General features: G+C 42.7%; 1 protein-coding gene across 7 annotated transcripts in view; it reads left to right on the plus strand.

The window, feature by feature from the left end:
* CCDC30 (coiled-coil domain containing 30) overlaps positions 1 to 18,989 on the plus strand; it is a 135,917-nt gene that overhangs the window by 94,681 nt on the left and 22,247 nt on the right. For all 7 annotated transcript variants that reach the window (XM_069588198.1, XM_069588228.1, XM_069588241.1 and 4 more), the window contains 5 exons: positions 1,182 to 1,361; positions 4,660 to 4,869; positions 6,432 to 6,583; positions 11,400 to 11,562; positions 18,329 to 18,441. In XM_069588198.1, the coding sequence (XP_069444299.1) occupies positions 1,182 to 1,361; positions 4,660 to 4,869; positions 6,432 to 6,583; positions 11,400 to 11,562; positions 18,329 to 18,441 (818 nt within the window). The remainder of the gene's footprint in view (positions 1 to 1,181; positions 1,362 to 4,659; positions 4,870 to 6,431; positions 6,584 to 11,399; positions 11,563 to 18,328; positions 18,442 to 18,989) is intronic.

An 18,989-nucleotide genomic window follows, 5' to 3' on the forward strand; every position in this document is an offset into this window, starting at 1 on the left:
CTAAGACAAACAAGTTGGATCCAGACTGACTTTTTGACTAACCCAAGACCAGAACCAAAAGGCTAACAGGACTTGGGGAATTCACTGTGGCAATTCTGTTATAGCAAGATAAACTAGAATAATGATGTGACCTTTTCAGAAAGTCTTGACCTGGAAGCACACTGGACCAGGACTCAGGAAACAGATAGTATCTTATCTATTGAGCTGAATAAGGTTGACTTCTTTATCTACTCAGCACGCCTATATGTGCCTACCTTTCAGAAAATCTAAATAATTCCTCCTTTGGTCATGAGTTTTATTGTGCTAGAGAGGCCCGGCAGGAAAGTGTGTTGTTCAAAAGTAACTGAAGGAGAATCACAGAGTAAAAGGAAAGTGATGAGGAAGTCTAGGAATTTAGTATCTATCTCTTGCTAAATGTCCTCTTCCCCTTTACCGACAGACACTACACACATGCACACATGGGCACATGCACACACACAGCTTCCACACACAGTCACACTCCTCCATATATTGATGGTTTGAACTCCCTGTATTTTAAATTTTATTTACTTGTTTATTTTTGACTGCGGTGGGTCTTCGTTGCTGTGAGGGCTTTTTCTCTAGTTGCGGCAAGTTGGGGATACACTCTAGTTGTGGTGTGCGGGTTGCTCATTGCAGTGGCTTCTCTTGTTGAGGAACATGGGCTGTAGGGTGTGTGGGCTTCAGTAGTTGTGGCTCCTGGGCTCTAGAGCACAGGCTCAATAGCTCTGGTGCACAGGCTTATGTGCTCCAGGCATGTGGGATCCTCTCAAATCAGAGGTCGAACCTGTGTCTCCTGCAGTGGCAGGCAGATTCTTTACTTCTGAGCCACCAGGGAAGCCCTGTACTCCCTGTTTAAGGCATGTTTTGCTCTAAAACCGTCCACACTTCTGTTCCCCTTCATTAATGTGAAAAATAAGAACGTTACTTTTCTATGCTTAATTGCTTTTGATCACATAACTTCTTCAATATTTTCACCCTAGTATGAGTTAATTATATGAACATGTAAAACTAGCCATACATGTAAAAAGAGTAATTGGTTATAGTAAAGCTAACTCCAAAAACATTTAAGTGTGACTAATAACATTCTGATGGCTGGAACCCACGTTTTACCAACATTCTTTCAAATTGTCCATGTTTCCCTGGTAAAACGTTTCTTTTAGTATCCATCATCTGGAGAAAAACTGAAATACCAGCAGCAAGAGGAGGTACAACAGCTTCACCAGAATTTGCACCGGCTCCAGACTCTATGCAGCTCAGCAGAAAAAGAGCTTCGATATGAGCGAGGAAAGAACCTGGACTTGAAGCAACATAATAGCTTACTTCAGGAAGAAAGCATTAAGGTAATTCCAGTGGGGGTAGCCTTCATTTAAGGGTCTCAACTGCTCAACTGACCGCAGGAATGCAGGAATCTAACTTCTGCAACTTGGTAATTCATGGTTGAGCCCCCAGATGGGTAGACGGCGTCACCGATCTGGTGGCTCCATCCTTCAGCTTCTCTTTACCAAGTAGGTGCACACTTCCGTTGTGTCTCTGCTGCTGAAAGGTTGTATGTGCTGTAAATGTGAAAAACGTTTAAGGTTTTTGAAATCATTACCTAGGACATTGAGCACTTAATAGTTTCGATGACCTGAACCAAATCTCTGGTAGCACTTCCCTGGTTCTCTGTCTGGACATATTTATTCCTAGTAGGTGCATTCATTTTTTAAAAGATTATTTTTATGTGGACCATTTAAAATGTCTTTATGGAATTTGTTACAGTACTGCTTCTATTTTATGTTTTGGTTTTTTTGGCCCCAAGCATGTAGGATCTTAGCTCCTTGATCAGAGATGGAACCTGTACTCCCTGCATTGGAAGGCAAAGTCTTAACCACTGGACCTTCAGGGAAGTCCCTAGGTACATTCATTATTACTGGTTGAACCAAATATCAACTGCTCCAAGGTACAACCCATGAGAAAGCAAAATTGTTCTTCTTGACGTGAGTATATCAAAAAGTTAGAGGAACATCCCCCAAACTCAATAATCTGTATAGAACTGCCACCCACAGATTCATCTAAATGTTATGAACTACAAAATGTTCAGACTCAAACACCATGTAAAATGGTATTTCCTTTTAATTATGGTTCAATTCTGTAAACATATATTAGGGACCTAGTTTCTGTAAGCCCCTATTTAAGATTCTGGAGTTCAACATTCAACAAATGTTTATTGAGCATCAGTCTTAACACAAGACAGGCCATCTCGTCAATACTGAGGATTTAATGATAGGCAAAATGGACACAATTCTTATCCCCTGGTGCAGGGGTCAGCAAACTTTGGCCTATAGGTAAAATCCATAGGCAGGATTTGACTTGCCTTTTATTTCTGTAAATAAAGTTTTATTGGCACACAGCCACACCTGTCCTTTCACATATTATTGATGGCTGCCTTTTCACTACAACAGCGGATATGAGTAGTTCTGACAAGAGACCATGTGGCCCACAGAGGCTAAAATATTTACTGTCTGGTCCTTTATACGAAAAGCTTGCCACCCTGGTATGGCAGGATCAATGGCCTTATTTAAAAGGTGACATAAAAATGGATTAAGAAAGGTCCCTACTTTTTAGGAGCTCACAGTCTAGTAGGGGAGATATAGAAGAAAACAAATAGTCATTTATCTCAAACTTCTAGGAAAGCCCTTCTAGAGAGGTCTAGAATTCCAGGATTTTTTGGATATACTTCTTCCCTATCCTCTTCATTCACAGTTTTTTGAATATTAAATATCATATTCTCTCAAGCCTTCGCAGTTTTAAATTAAATTTCAAACCTTTCTCACATTTCAAGACAACCTTTTTCCTTTCCCTTCAAACACCTCTGTTAGATCATTTTAATTGTCCGCTCTGACTACATCTTTGTCAAGGTACAATGACCAAAACAACAGATCATAACATCTTAAATATGGTTGGCACTCTGTAAATATCAGTATTTGTTGATTAATGAACAAGTCCTTCAGGGATGGGTAAATGATAACTTGATAAAAGCAGAAGGTATTTTTTGTTGTTTTGAATCTCCTTCATGGTAGGGTAAAATTTTGGCCATTTCATTGATGAGACTTCAGTCTTTGGGCTGATGCCTTAGGTCAGGCACTTAAGCAGAGTTATATGCAATAGCCAGCTACCTTATAGTGTCAGTTTGTCCACTTTATCTATTATAAACCTCCCAGTCCTGAAGGGTCAGCATTTTATAGATGAGAAAATTGTTCAAGGTGGCAAAGCTGACAAATTGCAGAGTCGGAATTTAGTACCAGGCCTATTTCTGTCTTTCCCTTTCTTCAGTTTGGGGCACTTTGAAAGCTCAGCTTTGCAAACTTAGAACTTTTAAAAATCCACTCAGAGATGTTTGAACTCTGGGCCTCTGGCTAATATTAGGCATACTTATAAGACTGGCTAAGGAACCAGAATGCAAATGTGTTGCTTTTAAACCATTTTATTGTGAAATGTACCACTCAGAAGGCTTCCCCAGTGGCTGAGAAATAAAGAATCTGCCTGCAGTGCAGGAGACATGGGTTCGATCCCTGGGTCAGGAAGATTCCCTGGAGAAGGGAGTGGCAACCCACTCCAGTATTCCTGCCTGGAGAATCCCATGGACAGAGGAGCCTGGCAGGCTACCGTCCATGGGGTTGCAGAGAGTCAGACATCCTGAAGCAAAGGGCACACATGCATATACCGCTCAGAAAGTACAGTTCAGTTTATGTTTTTAAAAGAACACTGGCTGCAGTGTGGATAGCAGATGAGAAGGGACTGAAAATGGAAGTGGTGCAACCAGTGCTATTGCTATGGTCCAGGCTGGAGGTAACGATGGTCTAGCAGAGGTGCTGACACAAGTGACGGAAAGGGACACGAGATGTATCTAGGAGTAGAGTGACGGCACGTGCTGAACAGACTTACGACGGCGGGAAAGGAGGGCTCAAGGACGGCTCTCGGGTCAGTAGCCCGAGCAAAAGTTTGGGTGGCGGCATCCTTTACTAAAATCAGGAAGACTAAGAGGATAGTTTTGGAGATATGGGCAGAATCCAGGTGTTCCACTTTGGCGTATATTGGCGTAAATGTGGTATTTTTAGATCCTGAGAATGAATCTAGAGAGAGAATGCGTCACTTTCAAGGAAGGCCTAGAACAGTCCACTAATATTTAGAAGCTGAGTTCACTAGAATAGTCTAAGAAGAAGCCAAGAAGCAACAGCAGTGGTAAATGAAAACCAGGAGAGGTGGGTATCACAGACTAAGAGAGGAGACCTTTCTGAGAAGAAGGAAGGAACTGCTACTAACAGGTCAGTTGCCCACTGGACTTAAATTCTGGCAATGGGAGAGGCAGTAGTGCCCTTGGCAAAAATAGCTTCATGAAGTAGTAGGATTGAAAGCCAGCTTGGAGTAGACTGGGGGGAAAAAAAGGATGGAAACTATTTAGACCACGCATGTATAGAAACTCTTAGGAAAATTCCTTTGTCAAGCTGCCAGCAGCTCCAGAGAGGTAACCAGCCACATGACATTGCTATTTGTCAGCTCTTGGGAGAGACTATATTTCTTTGAAAGCTGCTTATTCTGGCTCACATCCACATTCATCCCATGCTTATTTTTGTCCTTGTCTTTATTACCCACCTCTAGATCAAAATTGAACTCAAGCAGGCCCAGGAAAAGTTGTTAGACAGCTCAAAGATGTGCTGTTCACTCACGGCTGAGTGGAAGCACTGTCAGCAGAAAATCAGGGAACTGGAGCTGGAAGTACTTAAACAGGCTCAGAGCATTAAATCACAGAACAACCTACAGGAAATGCTGGCTCAGGAGAAATCTAAAGTTGCTGATGCAGAGGACAAGGTAATTATCCTCACACTTAATAAATATCATGCCCTGGATACTACTACTGAAATTCTGTTTCCCTGAGGATTTTAAGAAATAGACACAGTGCAAACGATAAAATTCTAGGGGTTTTTCACTCTCCTATGCTTTCTTCTTTTGATGTCACCTGTTCCTACGGTTCCAGTAAATCTGAGATTAAATGACTTTCATTGTATACTTTCAAATTTTAAAGGACTTAGTCTCCTGTCCCTTGGATTGTCTGTTTAATTGATTTTTAGTTTGTAATTTTTGGAGGGATAGGTTTAAGAAATGAACCCTTTTGAAATGTTGCCCCTGCGTTTTAGCCTGCCTAACACCAGGTGGCAGTAGTATGTAACACGTGCACATTTTATTGGTAGGTTTGTCTGAGAGTCAAATCTTATGTAAAAAATAAATCATTTCATCAAACCACATAAATGTAAAGCAAACATCAAAATTAGATGATAGCAATCTATCTTAAACTCAAAAACTCAATGTTGAGGTAAAGAAGCCAGCACAAAGGAGTTCATACTATGTAATTTCATTTATATGAGGTTTAAGAATAGACAAAACTAAGCTATGGTGATAGAATAGTGGATATCCTTATGAGGGGGACATGAGGGAATCATCTATAGTGCTGGAAGTATTCTTTATCTTGGTCCGGAAGTGGTGGTTATGTAAGTAAAACACTTCTGAGTATGTGCAAGTTGTGGGCATATTGCCATATGTATGTTATTAATCCATTAAAAAAGTAACTGGCAAAATTGATAAAGATTAGTAAAATTTTAAAATTTAGACAATATAAATATTGGTACTGGATTTTGTGCAACAGGATCACATATTCTGGCTGCAGTTGGAAGAGTAAACTAGTATAGACACTTCAGAAAGCAATTTGGCATTAGTATCTAGTTAAGTTAAAGATGTATACATACCATACAACCAACCATCACTTCTACTACTAGGCATAAAAGCTAGGGAAATTCTACCGCACACGTGTGTCAGGACGCAAGGTGCATGCTCAGTCACTTCAGTCATGTCCGACTCTCTGCAGTGCCATGGACTGTAGTAGCCCTCTTGGTTCTTCTGTCCATGGGATTTTCCAGGCAAAAATACTGGAGTGGGTTACCATTTCCTCCTCCAGGGGATCTTCCCGACCCAGGGATCGAACCCAGGTCTCCTGTGTCTCCTGCATTGCAGGTAGATTCTTTACCACTGAGTCACCTGGGAAGCCCCAGTATTTATTTATATAAACATAAATTAATTTCTAGAAGGGTGAACAAGAAACTAATACCAGTGATTACCTGTTTGGTGGAGGAAAACTGGAAAGAAGATAGTATAAGAACGGAGAGGAGATTTTGTAGCTTAGTTTACCCACACACACTAAATTATGTGAACGTATTGCGTATTGCAACAAGTAAGTAATTTAATTTTAAAATAAATCTAGTCACACTCTTCAGATGAGATTTTTATGTTAGTACTACTGTTTGCTATCTATATGGTATTTCCCTAATTGGAAAATAAGTCACCCTTAAAGCTTTATTTGTAAACTCTTTCCATTTAAGATTTTGGATCTGCAGCAGAAATTAGAACATGCTCAAAAAGTCAATCTAACAGACACTTGTATTTTGGAGAAGCAATTAGAGGAAAGGATAAAAGAAGCAATAGAAAATGAAGCTAAAATAAAGCAACAGTATCAGGAAGAACAACAGAAGAGGTAAGAAGAGCAAAGGTGTCGTTTTTCTGTGGGCTAACCACCCCTGAGTTTACAGCAATGTCAGCTTACCACTGCATTTCCTCTGTGTCCCCACTGAAGTAAACTCAACTACAAAACTGCATATATATACACATATATATATATGTGTATATATATATATATATACACACACATACATATGTGTGTACGTGCTAAGTGGCTTCAACTGTGTCTGACTCTTTGTGACCCTATGGACCATAGCCTGCCAGGCTCCTCTAGGCAAGAATACTGGAGTGGGTTGCCGTGCCCTCCTCCAGGGCATCTTCCCAACCCAGGGACTGAACTAGTATCTCTTACATCTCCTGCTTTGGTAGGTGGGTTCTTTACCACTAGCACCATCTGGGAAGCCCCACATCTATACATGGTGATATATATGTATGTGTGTGTATGTGTGTGTATATATACATATACATATATATATGTATCACTATATTCTGATTATTTTCTTGCTTGCCTTTCATACTAGAGTGTGGAATTTTCAAGGGCAGGGATTATTTCTTGTTCTGGAACATGCTTGGTGCACCAGTAAATCTTCTTGAATGAATGGATTGCCCATGAAATATGATCCTCTGGGATCTGCTTTTCTAACTCTTAACACGATTGGCACAAAATGCAAACTAGAATGCGGTTGCTGTTTTGTATTTATCAGCTGATTTTCTTTAAAGAAGATCCAAGTACTTTATAGGCATCTTAATCATTAACAAGCTGATAGTAGTTAAGAGCTGTCATGTTTTTTTCTAGAAGGGTTTTGATTATTATTAAGATTCTTACTAAAATGATCTTATATACCCTAAACTTCAAGTCATGGGCATATATTGTCATATGTATGCTCAGTTCAGTTCAGTTCAGCCGCTCAGTCATGTCTGACTCTTTGCGACCCCATGAATTGCAGCACACCAGGCCTCCCTGTCCATCACCAACTCCCGGAGTTCACTCAAACTCACGTCCGTCGAGTCGGTGATGCCATTCAGCCATATCATCCTCTGTTGTCCCCTTTTCCTCCTGCCCCCAATCCCTCCCAGCATCAGAGTCTTTTCCAATGAGTCAACTCTTTGCATGAGGTGGCCAAAGTACTGAAGTTTCAGCTTTAGCATCATTCCTTGCAAAGAACACCCAGGGCTGATCTCCTTTAGAATGGTCTGGTTGGATTTCCTTGCCGTCCAAGGGACTCTCAAGAGTCTTCTTCAACACTGCAGTTCAAAAGCATCAATTCTTCAGCGCTCAGCTTTCTTCACAGTCCAACTCTCACATCCATACATAACCACTGGAAAAACCATAGCCTTAACTAGATGGACCTTCACTGGCAAAGTAATGTCTCTGCTTTTCAATGTGCTATCTAGGTTGGTCATAACTTTTCTTCCAAGGAGTAAGGGTCTTTTAATTTCATGGCTGCAGTCACCATCTGCAGTGATTTTGGAGCCCAAAAAATAAAGTCTGACACTGTTTCCAGTTACTACTCCATAAAAAATGTAGCTGGAAAAATTGATAAAAAATAGTAAAAATTTAAAATTTAGACAGTATAAATATTGGCACTTCTGTGGCACTCAGAACATGTGTCTTAAGAAACTTCTTAATAGTTTTAACTACTGAAAAGATATATAGCAATTCCCATAAATTGTTAAGCTCAGAAGCTTTACTTTCAGCTCTAATTGAAACCTCTAGTATAGGACTTCCCTGGAGGTACAATAGTTAGGACTTCATGTTTCCACTGCAGGGGTTGCAGGTTCGATCCCTGGTCTGGGAACGCAGATCCCACATGCTGCTCTTCAGCACAGTCAGAAAAGAAAAGAAACCTCTAGTGTAGAGCCAGACACTCAGTAGGTGCTTAGCAAATATGTTGTAAATAAATGAATGTTTGAGTAAGTGAATAAATGAATGTTTGAGTGAATAGTGAATTCACTCAGGTCTGATAGAAAAATACTTGTCTCCCTGCCACTCCTACCAAGATGACACCCTTCTCCTGTTTTAATATACAGCTAGTTCCTGAATAAACTACAATAAGTATACCTTTTAAAGCACTGCTCACAAAGTTAGAGAAAGCCCTAGGGCAAACATACAATGAGGCAGAACAAAAATAATGAATGGAAATCAAACTTCTAAGGGACAAATAACACTATCAGCTCCAGGTCCAAGAGAACCCGAGGGAGTTGCCACAAGGTGTGCGTGCTCACTCGCTCAGCGTGTCTGATTCTTTGCAACCCTGTGAACTGTAGCCCGCCCAGCTCCTCTGTCCATAGAATTTTCCAGGCAAGAATACTGGAGTGGGTTGCCATTTCCTACTCCAGGGAATCTTCTTGACCTAGGGATTGAACCTTCCTCTCTTGGTCTCCTGCATTAGTAGGTGGATTTTTTTTTACCGCTATGCCACCTGGGAAGCCTTGTAAAATACATGTAGTTTACAGTAATTTTAAAATTTCTCTTTGACATGTACTGCTTAAATAGAAATATGTTTAATATCCAAATATTGTGCTTTTCCATCTATTTTTCTGTTATGGATTTATGGTTTCAAGCCTCTTGATGAAAGAGGAGAGTGAAAAAGTTGTCTTAAAGCTCAACATTCAGGAAACTAAGATCATGGCATCTGGTCCCATCACTTCTTGGCAAATAGATGGGAAACAGTGGAAACAGTGTCAGACTTTATTTTGGGGGGAGCTCCAAAATCACTGCAGATGGTGACTGCAGCCATGAAATTAAAAGACGCTTACTCCTTGGAAGAAAAGTTATGACCAACCTAGATAGCATATTGAAAAGCAGAGACATTACTTTGCCAACGAAGGTCCATCTAGTCAAGGCTATGGTTTTTCCAGTGGTCATGTATGGATGTGAGAGTTGGACTGTGAAGAAAGCTGAGCACTGAAGAATTGATGCTTTTGAACTGTGGTGTTGAAGAAGACTCTTGAGAGTCCCTTGGACTGCAAGGAGATCCAACCAGACCGTTCTAAAGGAGATCAGCCCTGGGTGTTCTTTGTAAGGAATGATGCTGAAGCTGAAACTCCAGTACTTTGGCCACCTCATGCGATGAGTTGACTCATTGGTAAAGACTCTGATGCTGGGAGGGATTGGGGGCAGGAGGAGAAGGGGACGACAGAGGATGAGATGGCTGGATAGCATCACCGACTCGATGGACGTGAGTGTGAGTGAACTCTGGGAGTTGGTGATGGACAGGGAGGCCTGGCGTGCTGCGATTCATGGGGTCGCAAAGAGTCGGACATTGACCGAGTGACTGAACTGAACTGAACTGAATATTAAATAGTTGTATAGCATTTTGTTACACAGCTATATCATAGTTTGTATAAAATATTTTTAGACTGTTTGCTGATATAAAATAGTTTGTAATTGATATCCCGACCATGGGCCTTCCCTGGTGGCTCAGCAGTAAAGGATCCACCTGCCAGTGCAGGAGGCGTGAGTTAGATCCCTGAGCCAGGAAGGTCTCATGGAGAAATGGCAGCCCGCTCCAGTCTTGCCTGGGAAATTCCGCTGACAGAGGAGCCTGGTGGGCTACAGTCCGCGGGGTCACAAAGAGTCAGACGTGTCTCAGCGACTTAACCACCGCCACCACCATCCTGACAGATAAGACTTTGCAACTATAACGAAGTATGAGAAGGGTTATACTAAGGGAGATTTAGTATGCTCAGGTAACACATAGCAGGGACACCTAATTTGGTCCAGGAAGCTTGAGAAAGCCTTCCTCAAAGAAAGCTATGTAAGTTGAAAGTAAAGTAGTTGTTATGGAAAGCTAAGTGGAACATATCAGGTAAAGGAAGACCTGGAAGAGGAGGCTAGGGACAAGGTTGGAGTTGCAGGGGATTAATCAATGTGGAGGATGACTTGTCTTGGGAAGTGAAAATTTTTCATTTTGCCTGGAACAAAATGTTTTGGGGTAGAGGAAGTGGCAAGAAAATGGAGCTAGAAAGGTAAATTAGCTCACAAGTCATATTAAAGAATTTGGGGGAATTCCCTAGTGGTCCAATGGCTGGAACTCCACGCCTTCACTGCCAAGGACCCAGGTTCAATCCCTGGTTGGAGAACTAAGATCCCACAAGTCCAAAAATGAATTTGGACTTTTTCTGAAGAGTAAAGGAGAATGTTACAGCAGTGTTAACTCATGTGCCTTAGTATCAAGTGTTTGTAACTGACAGCCCCTTATTAAAACAAGGAGATTGAAGGGATTCAACTCATAAAGCAGTGTGGACAAGGACAAGGGCTATAGAATTCAGAATCAGAGCCCTACCTCCATCTTACTGTAGCTGTGCAACCTGGAGCAAGTTAATTAAGCCTGTCAGTGCCACAGCTTCCTCTGTGGTAGTGGTGGTGTTCAGTCACTAAGTTGTGTCCTACTCTTTGTGACCCCATGGACTGCAGCATACCAGGCCTCCCTGTCTTTCACTATCTTCTGGAGTTTGCCCAAGTTCACGTCCACTGAGTTGGTGATGCTATCCAACCTTCTCATCCTGTGCCACGCTCTTCTCCTTTTTGCCTTCAGTCTTTCCTAGCATCAGGATCTTTTCCAATGAGTTGGTTGTTGGCGAGTTCCCGTCCTCTGTGAAATAAGGACAATTATTTCTTCTTAGGGTAGTTTTCGGAAAAGAGGAAACTAAGAAAAGCTTCCATCACAAAGGAGATTTCTTTGATGTTTGCCCATTTTGGACCGCTACTTTATCTCGCTGAACAAAAGAATTCCCCTGTGCCCACTCTAACAATTTTAGGTCAAAGAGTTTCTTTTGCAAAGCTTTGCAATTCATTGTGTGATTTAATATACATTAATTGCCTTAAGGAAACTCCTAGATCAGAATATGAATGAGCTACAGAAGCAAGTGAAAATCTTACAGGAAAAAGAGAGTCTATTGGAAATGACCAGTTCTCAGCAACAAATCAAACTTCAGCAACAAAAGGCCCAACTTAAAGAACTGGAAAATGAAAAAAGAAAATCTGATGAGGTAAGAAGACAAATAGGTATGCTTCTCAATTTTCCTGTTCCCTTAGACCTAATTAATAGTTAATAAGAGCTAATAATTCTTAAATGCCTAGCACTTTACCCATTAAGTTTACTTAGGATTCAGACAGGGAAGCAGAATCTACTCTAGATATTTCAAGCAAGAAAGAATTTAACACAGGGAATAACATGCTTACGAAACTGTTGGAAGGGAGAGGTAGGGGTGAGTAGGTCAGCAAGAACTGTTGCTAGCTTTCAATAAATCCAGAAGTTCGGAAACCACAGGGAAACCAACCCTTGTAGGAGATTAGCAGGAACGCTCCCAAAGCTCTTTCAAAAGTTTCCCTCTTTCATCTACCTGATAGTGTTACCAGAAACTGGATTTAGCTCTTGGTGTCAAGCCAAGAGACACAGCCAAGTCAATAGATGAGGAGAAGAAAGGATTTATTTGCAGCAAGTGAAAACACCGGGATCTTTCCCAAAGCAGTGTCTCCTCAAACAGCAAAATTGGGGAAGTTTTAAGCTAAGGATGCATGCGTATTTATGAAGAAGCTTGAGCAAAGGAGAATTCAGCATCGAGCTGGGGCAAAGGTCCAGAGTCCAGGCTGTAGTTGATAGAAGTCATGAGGGTCAACATCACCCTTCTGTCCTCCACCTAAGTGGGGGCCTTAGTTCCTGCCGGACTCAAAGACATGTATCAGATTGCTATGTATTTCCCTTGAGGAGGAACTAGGGCTAATTTTATCACTGAACCATTGTTTCTTGACTGCTTTTGCTTTTTCTTGCACTTCTTCACTTCCCTTAAAATCATGAACTACTGAGACCTGTTCGGGGACAAGCATTGTGGCCAGGTTTAGATCACAAAATGGGTTAAGCCAAAAATGTCTTCTCTTATGTCAAGAAATCATGCCTGGTTCTTTCTCTGGAGACTCCCTACCCTGTCTGCTTACAGTCGCACAAGAGGAGCGTGGTGGCTCTTCCTGCGCTTTCCCCCGTGCTTTCCAAGCTGTGTGCATGTGCCTCTGATTTGCAGAAACAGAACTGGAACTCTGCGGTCAAGGGAGTTTGGGAAATGTGATTTTCAGACTTCCAATCTTGCAGCACAGGGGAGAGCTTAGAAAAGTAAGGGTCCTGGTGAGCAATGTCACAATCTACTTTGTATAAGCAGCTTCCGTCCAAACCCTTTTACCTATATTCAGCCTTATAAACTACAAGAAGAATAGTATGCTTCCACTGAGTAGAATGCACTGTCACTCATACAAATGAAGATGAAACAGCGCAACTCAGATTGGGGCTTGAACCCGTTGTCTTAATCGAGATCACACACGTGTTCTCAGGACTTAATGAAGCTCAGGTTCTTCTGTCTTGTCTCAGAAAGAATTCAGTGAGAGACAAAGTGATAAGTAAGAAGTAGATTTATTTAGAGAGATACACATTCCATAGGTAGATTGTGGTCCGACTCAAAAGGCCAGAGTGGCTCTGAAAGAAACACACTCCACAGGCAGAGTATGGACCATCGCAAAAGGCAAGAAGTCCAGAAATATGGCATAGTTAGTTTTTATAGACTGAGTAATTTCATAGGCTAATGATGGGAAGATTAGTCCAACTATTTTGGAGAAGGGCAGAATTGGGCCGTATGCCTTTTTGGCCTTTTATGATTGGCCTTGGAACTGTCTGGCACCTGTGGGTGTATCACTTACCTAATTACAGTGAGCATATAATGAGGCTGGAAGGAAGTGAGCATATAATAAGGTCTGCTGCTGCTGCTGCTGCTAAGTCGCTTCAGTTGTGTCCGACTCTGTGCGACCCCACAGACAGCAGGGGAAATTAAATCTTCTGCCATCTTGACCCTAATAGTTTCAACCAGTTTTTGTCATATCTTCAACAGTTATATCATTCTTTTAAAGGTTGTGCCCTACTTCCTATTTCATTGATACACTTAACTTCTGAAAGTCCCAACAGTATCAGTGGTTATTTATGGTTAATGTAATTGCTACTTCTTCAGTCTCAATCCACATGGATATACTAACTTTAAAAACTTAATTATAAATTAACTACCAATAATACAATAAATTAACTACCAATAAACATGTTTGGGGATATAGGTTTGAAAAGCCATTCCCATTCCAGCTCTTGGTTTCTTTCCCATATTCTGGCTCTGAGAGAGACCACAGCATGCATCAATCACTGGTTGAAAGTTTAGACATCATCTTATAGGACAACAGGGAACCTTAAAAGATGTTGTCACCTGGTCGGCATCATACCTACATCTTCCATAGGCCTTTCCACTGTTTTGCAGTTTTTTTTTTTTTCTTGGATAGTAGAATATATGATGAGAGCAATGACTGAGACTTTGTTTCACTTCTCTTACTTTAAAATGATTTTCTTGTTTGGGAATTATGTTGAGTAGTAGTATATCATGACAGGAAATAAAGAATTTGGAAAGCCCACAGATGGTAGTCCTGGCAAAAACACTGTGGACAGAGAAAGAAAATTCTTGTCTAAAATCAGTGTCTCTTTCACTGAGGACAAATTGTTGTTCTCTCCGTGGTGGAAGAGGTCCAGTATAATAAACTTACTATCCAGTGACTGTCGCCACCCCCCGCCCAACACACACACAGTGGATGGTCCCATATCAATAGCTCAACATTGATCTTTGCTTTTGGCAAATTGAGTAGATTAGCCTTGGTGACCCCTTGTCCACTTTGTACATGAGCCCAAATGAGTGAGCACATAAAGGACAGAAAAAGAGGCTAATGACATCTACAGAATGTACTGGTTTTTTTCCACTCGATTATTGAGGGCCGCCTCTTCTGTAGAAGCCCTCTGCTGTGGAAAAGCACACAAGGCGCGTATATGTTCACACTCTAGGTTCGTGCTGTCTAATATTGTGTCAGCTAGCCACTGTGGCTCTCTAAATTTAAATTAAAAATTTAGTTCCTGAGACATACTAGGCACGTTTCGTGTGCCCAGTCGCTGCAGGCAACTAGTGACCACCCTGCTGGAGAGTGCAGGCATGGGACACTTCCACCGGCAGGACACATTTCATCAATCTTCCAATATTAGTCTTTCCAAATCCCTGATCATCTGGCCAAACTATTAGAAACTTTCTATGAGTTAGCATCGATCCATGCCTCTGGACGTCTCTCTTTCCAGGCAAAGTGAACACAAACTTTACCCACTGAGATTTCCCTTCCCACTGGTCTGAAGGACCACCCCTCAGTTGGGGCTATCATGTCGCAGCAGCCCTATTTCAAGTGGTTGCCATGTTTTGTACAGAATCATAAGTACATCAGGTCCAAATTACTCTTTCTCGGCTAACCGGTAATACATGACTCCCCGTGAGGCCATAGGTTTGGGCTGAGAGAGGTGGTGATACAATAGAAGCAACTCTCACTTGCTCATGCAGCTTGCTCAGCATTTTCCATAGCAGTTCTGTTTGAGGACGGAGTACTGCTGCCCATGCCCAGCTCAGTGCTCAGTGGGTAAGAGAACACCTCGTTTCAGGAAGGGCAGCTCAGGTTACTCGACCCTTTCTTTCTTGTGGCCAACCATGAGAGGTGATTGAGAGGAGAGATGACTCTCCTCCCAAATCCTAAGATTAAAGCTTTCCAGAGGCTCTGTGTTGTTTCCTCATCTACCACAGAAACTTGGGGCAAATTTGGGTCTGCTGGGTCTTAACGCCCAAATGGCAGAGCAGGCTGCACCACAGCCTGGCACAGCACAGCTCTTTGTCTTGCTTTGGGCACCACTAAAGCCAGACAGCCTTGATGGTGCTTGATAAATGAGCTGAAGGAACAAAGGTGGTATAAGCTGATTCTAGACTCAGAAGAGGCTTTCTAAGAACTTGGCCTCCTCTATCATCAGTGGCCCTCATGCCTCAGGTTGGAAAGCCAGCAAGGAGAATCTGCTCTTCCATATTGTCTAGGCTGACTGCACACTCAAGAACTGGGAAATTCACAAACTGACTGCTAAGTCACTTCAGTCGTGTCCGACTCTGTGCAATCCCATAGACGGCAGCCCACCAGGCTCCCCCGCCCCTGGGACTCTCCAGGCAAGAGTACTGGAGTGGGTTGCCATTTCCTTCTCCAATGCATGAAAGTGAAAAGTGAAAGTGAAGTCGCTCAGTTGTGTCCGACCCTCAGCGACCCCATGGACTGCAGCCCTCCAGGCTCCTCCATCCATGGGATTTTCCAGGCAAGAGTACTGGAGTGGGTTGTCATTGCCTTCTCCGAACTGGGGAGCTTCACAAACCCACTAGACCCATCGTGAAACCTATACTGAGCCAGTGAGTCTTTGCAGACACACTCTAAGACACTCTGTGTGTTCAAACTCCCATTTTCCACCTTAATTCCTCAAGTCCCCACTCTGAATTCTGAACCTCAGTTGCATTTGGGGTTCCATGGTGCTAGTGCTGACTCAGAACCACTGGACTGCATGTAATTCCCCCCGAATCTACATAATCCCCTTTCTCCAGTGCCCGGTCACCTGGGTAAAAGGCCACAGATCTCTTTGGGAAAGGCATGGGAGAAGCTCACATGCTTGTGGCAGTGCCACACACCAGGTTCTCCCTGAAGAAAACCTAGCTAAAGGGCCCTGGGTCTGAACCGGCTCAGGTCTGAGGACTGAGTAAGAGGCCATTACTCTCTGCTGTTGTCATTCAAATTGGACCTCTGTTCCCCAGACCCAGGTGCATTTATTTATTTAAAAATACAACTCAAGTAAAACTTTAATAGGCTGCTCATCTATCTTAGTTCTGTAATCACTGTGACCAGTTAAGTACAACCAATGATTGCTACGAGTCTAGCCATTTGGTTTTATCTCTGGCCCTATTGTCTCATAGCAGTACTAATGCCCACCTTGTATCAGGGATTAAGCATTGTGCTTGACTTTTGACACTCTGCAGTAGCATCACCCCCCATCATAAAATCAGGGCTCAATTCCAATGTCGGCATCTCCCACCGTCATCCTCACAGGAGAGTGTTATGGAGCATTTCAAGGAATCTGGTGCTCACCAGTGTATTCGGCAAAGCCTTTGTGAAGGGCCCTCAGCCTGAGCTGAAGATTGGAGACTGATCACCTCCTCTTGGCAGAGAACTCAAATTCTGGTTTCCAGTAGGGCTGAGTTCCAGTCCTCCCTTCTCTGGAGGCCTAGGGAAAAGTCCCATAATGCCTGGGTATCTGTAGGTGGCAGGAGACATCTGTAAGGCCACCCCTTTTGCCCCCCTTTCCTACCTCCTCCCCCTTCTTCTTTCAACCTGGCTTCTTTTCCTCCCTTGAAATCTTTGTTGTTAGTACTTGGATCTGAAGTTCTGTGTCTCTATAGGAGGTTTTCTGAGAGACTGTATTCTTGTATTTAAGGGCTTCCCTGGTGGTGCAGAGGTTAAAGCGTCTGCCTGCAATGTGGGAGAACCTGGGTTCAATCCCTGGGTTGAAAAGATCCCCTGGAGAAGGAAATGGCAACCCACTCCAGTATTCTTGCCTGGAGAATCCCGTGGACGGAGGAACTTGGTGGGCTACAGTACACGGGTCGCAAAGAGTCGGACACGACTGAGCGACTTCACTTTCACTTTTGTGAAAGGAATGTCTTCTGAGTCATGTGAGGGTCATGATGAGTTGGGTGAGCAGGTCACCTATGATAAATCTACTCCAAACTTCCTATCTACTTAAGACTGTGGATTCTTTCCTCTCTCTTAGTATGGTGTTTGAATATCATTTAACCCTGGTCAGTGTAGAGTCCAACTTTCAGTCCACCAACCAAGCAAACTATTAAAGTCACTTTAGATGTTTAAATTAACACATTAAACCCTGAATCTCTGTACGTGTATCCATCAGGTCAGTAAATTCAGCCTATTCAACATTATATTCCTTTCTCCCTAGTATAAACATCCTTGGAATACAGTCCTATGTATATTCCTCAGGTTTCTGCCAATTTAACATCATAAAATCTTTCTATTCTTTCAGTATGTCAGTCCTCCTAGGTCAGTGACTATACTCAACTCCTTTTCCCCAGGATGTGCTGGGATCTGACTCTCACTGTAGGATTCGAGGCAAAGACAAGCAGTGGTGGTGGTATAGGGGCGGCTCTTAAGAACAACGGGTATCATTGCACAGGTAGATGCCCCAGGTGGAGGCAGTAGCGTCCTGGAGACACGGTCCTTAGTCTCCTGAGACAGTAGGACTGCTTATGCTGATAAGAGGGGCTCAGGAGGGTTTTGAGGCCAGGGTGCTCAAGGTTATTGGGATTCTGTCAGATGTTCTTGTTCCCAGTTCTCAGATTTCCATGTTTTCCAAATAAAACACTACTTTTCGTATAAGAGATCTAGCAAGGCTATGAGGTCAGCTTGTGCTTGCAGTTCTGCAACCTACTTGATGAAATTTGGATTTGGATTTTGGATATATTGACCTGCTGCCTACATGAAGGAAGTGCCCTGGGTTTCTGAATATGCCTAGTTCCAGTAAGCAAACCCTGAGTTGGCCATTTTCTCCTCGAGGGCTCATTAACGTGGTCAGATGTAGCTAACCACCCCACACATCTTAGAGTTGTCAGACTTTTCATATAGGCTTACACCACTGTCGGAAGGACTGAGGAATCACAAGTCAGGAAAAGGAGCTACTAGCTTTCAGAAATTCTGGAGGTGCAAAAATCACAGGAAGCTACTATGGTTTCTGTAGGCCTCTTTTAGAAGAAAGGCTTTGCCCGTCTACATTCTCTCAAACATCACACCTTTCTTCACCTGTGTATTCTCATTTTTTAAAATGTTTTTCAGCATCTCAAGAGCAACCAGGAATTGTCAAAGAAGCTGTCTGTGTTGCAGCAGGAAAAGGAAGCTCTATGTGAACAAAATGAGCACCTTTTGAAACAGTTTGATCTCCATGTGAGGTAAACAAAAATAAGTTCCCCTTAGAAGAGGACTGTGTAGAGTAAAGCTCTTTCTTAGAGAGCCAGCTCCCGAGTTCAGCAGGGGATGCTCACCGAGGTGACTTCAAGAACACCAACACCATTGTCCTTCCTTCCCAGAAGTTCTACCTACCGGGCTTTTTCTAGGGAGGTGTGGGGCCTTATTTCTTCTCAAGAGAGGGAGGGGGAAAGTGAAAGTGAAGTCACTCAGTCGTGTCCGACTCTTTGCATCCCCATGGACTGTAGCCTATCAGGCTCCTCCATCAGTGGGATTTTCCAGGCAAGAGCTGGAGTGGATTGCCATTTCCTTCTCCAGGGTATCTTCCCAACCCAGGAATCTAACCCGGGTCTCCACATTGCAGGCAGACGCTTTACTGTCTGAGCCACCAGGGAAGCAGGGAATTGCTATTTATTGAGCTCTAGTAGTATCTAACATCTTGCTCTTCCCCAAATACATCCCTCTGACTTGCCTTCAGGCATTTTCCCCTCACATGCTGTCCTGTCTGAACCATGCTCTCCCCATTTCAACT

The sequence above is a fragment of the Ovis canadensis genome, chromosome 1, assembly GCF_042477335.2.
Source record: "Ovis canadensis isolate MfBH-ARS-UI-01 breed Bighorn chromosome 1, ARS-UI_OviCan_v2, whole genome shotgun sequence".
In the NCBI taxonomy this organism is placed as follows: Eukaryota; Metazoa; Chordata; class Mammalia; order Artiodactyla; family Bovidae; genus Ovis; species Ovis canadensis.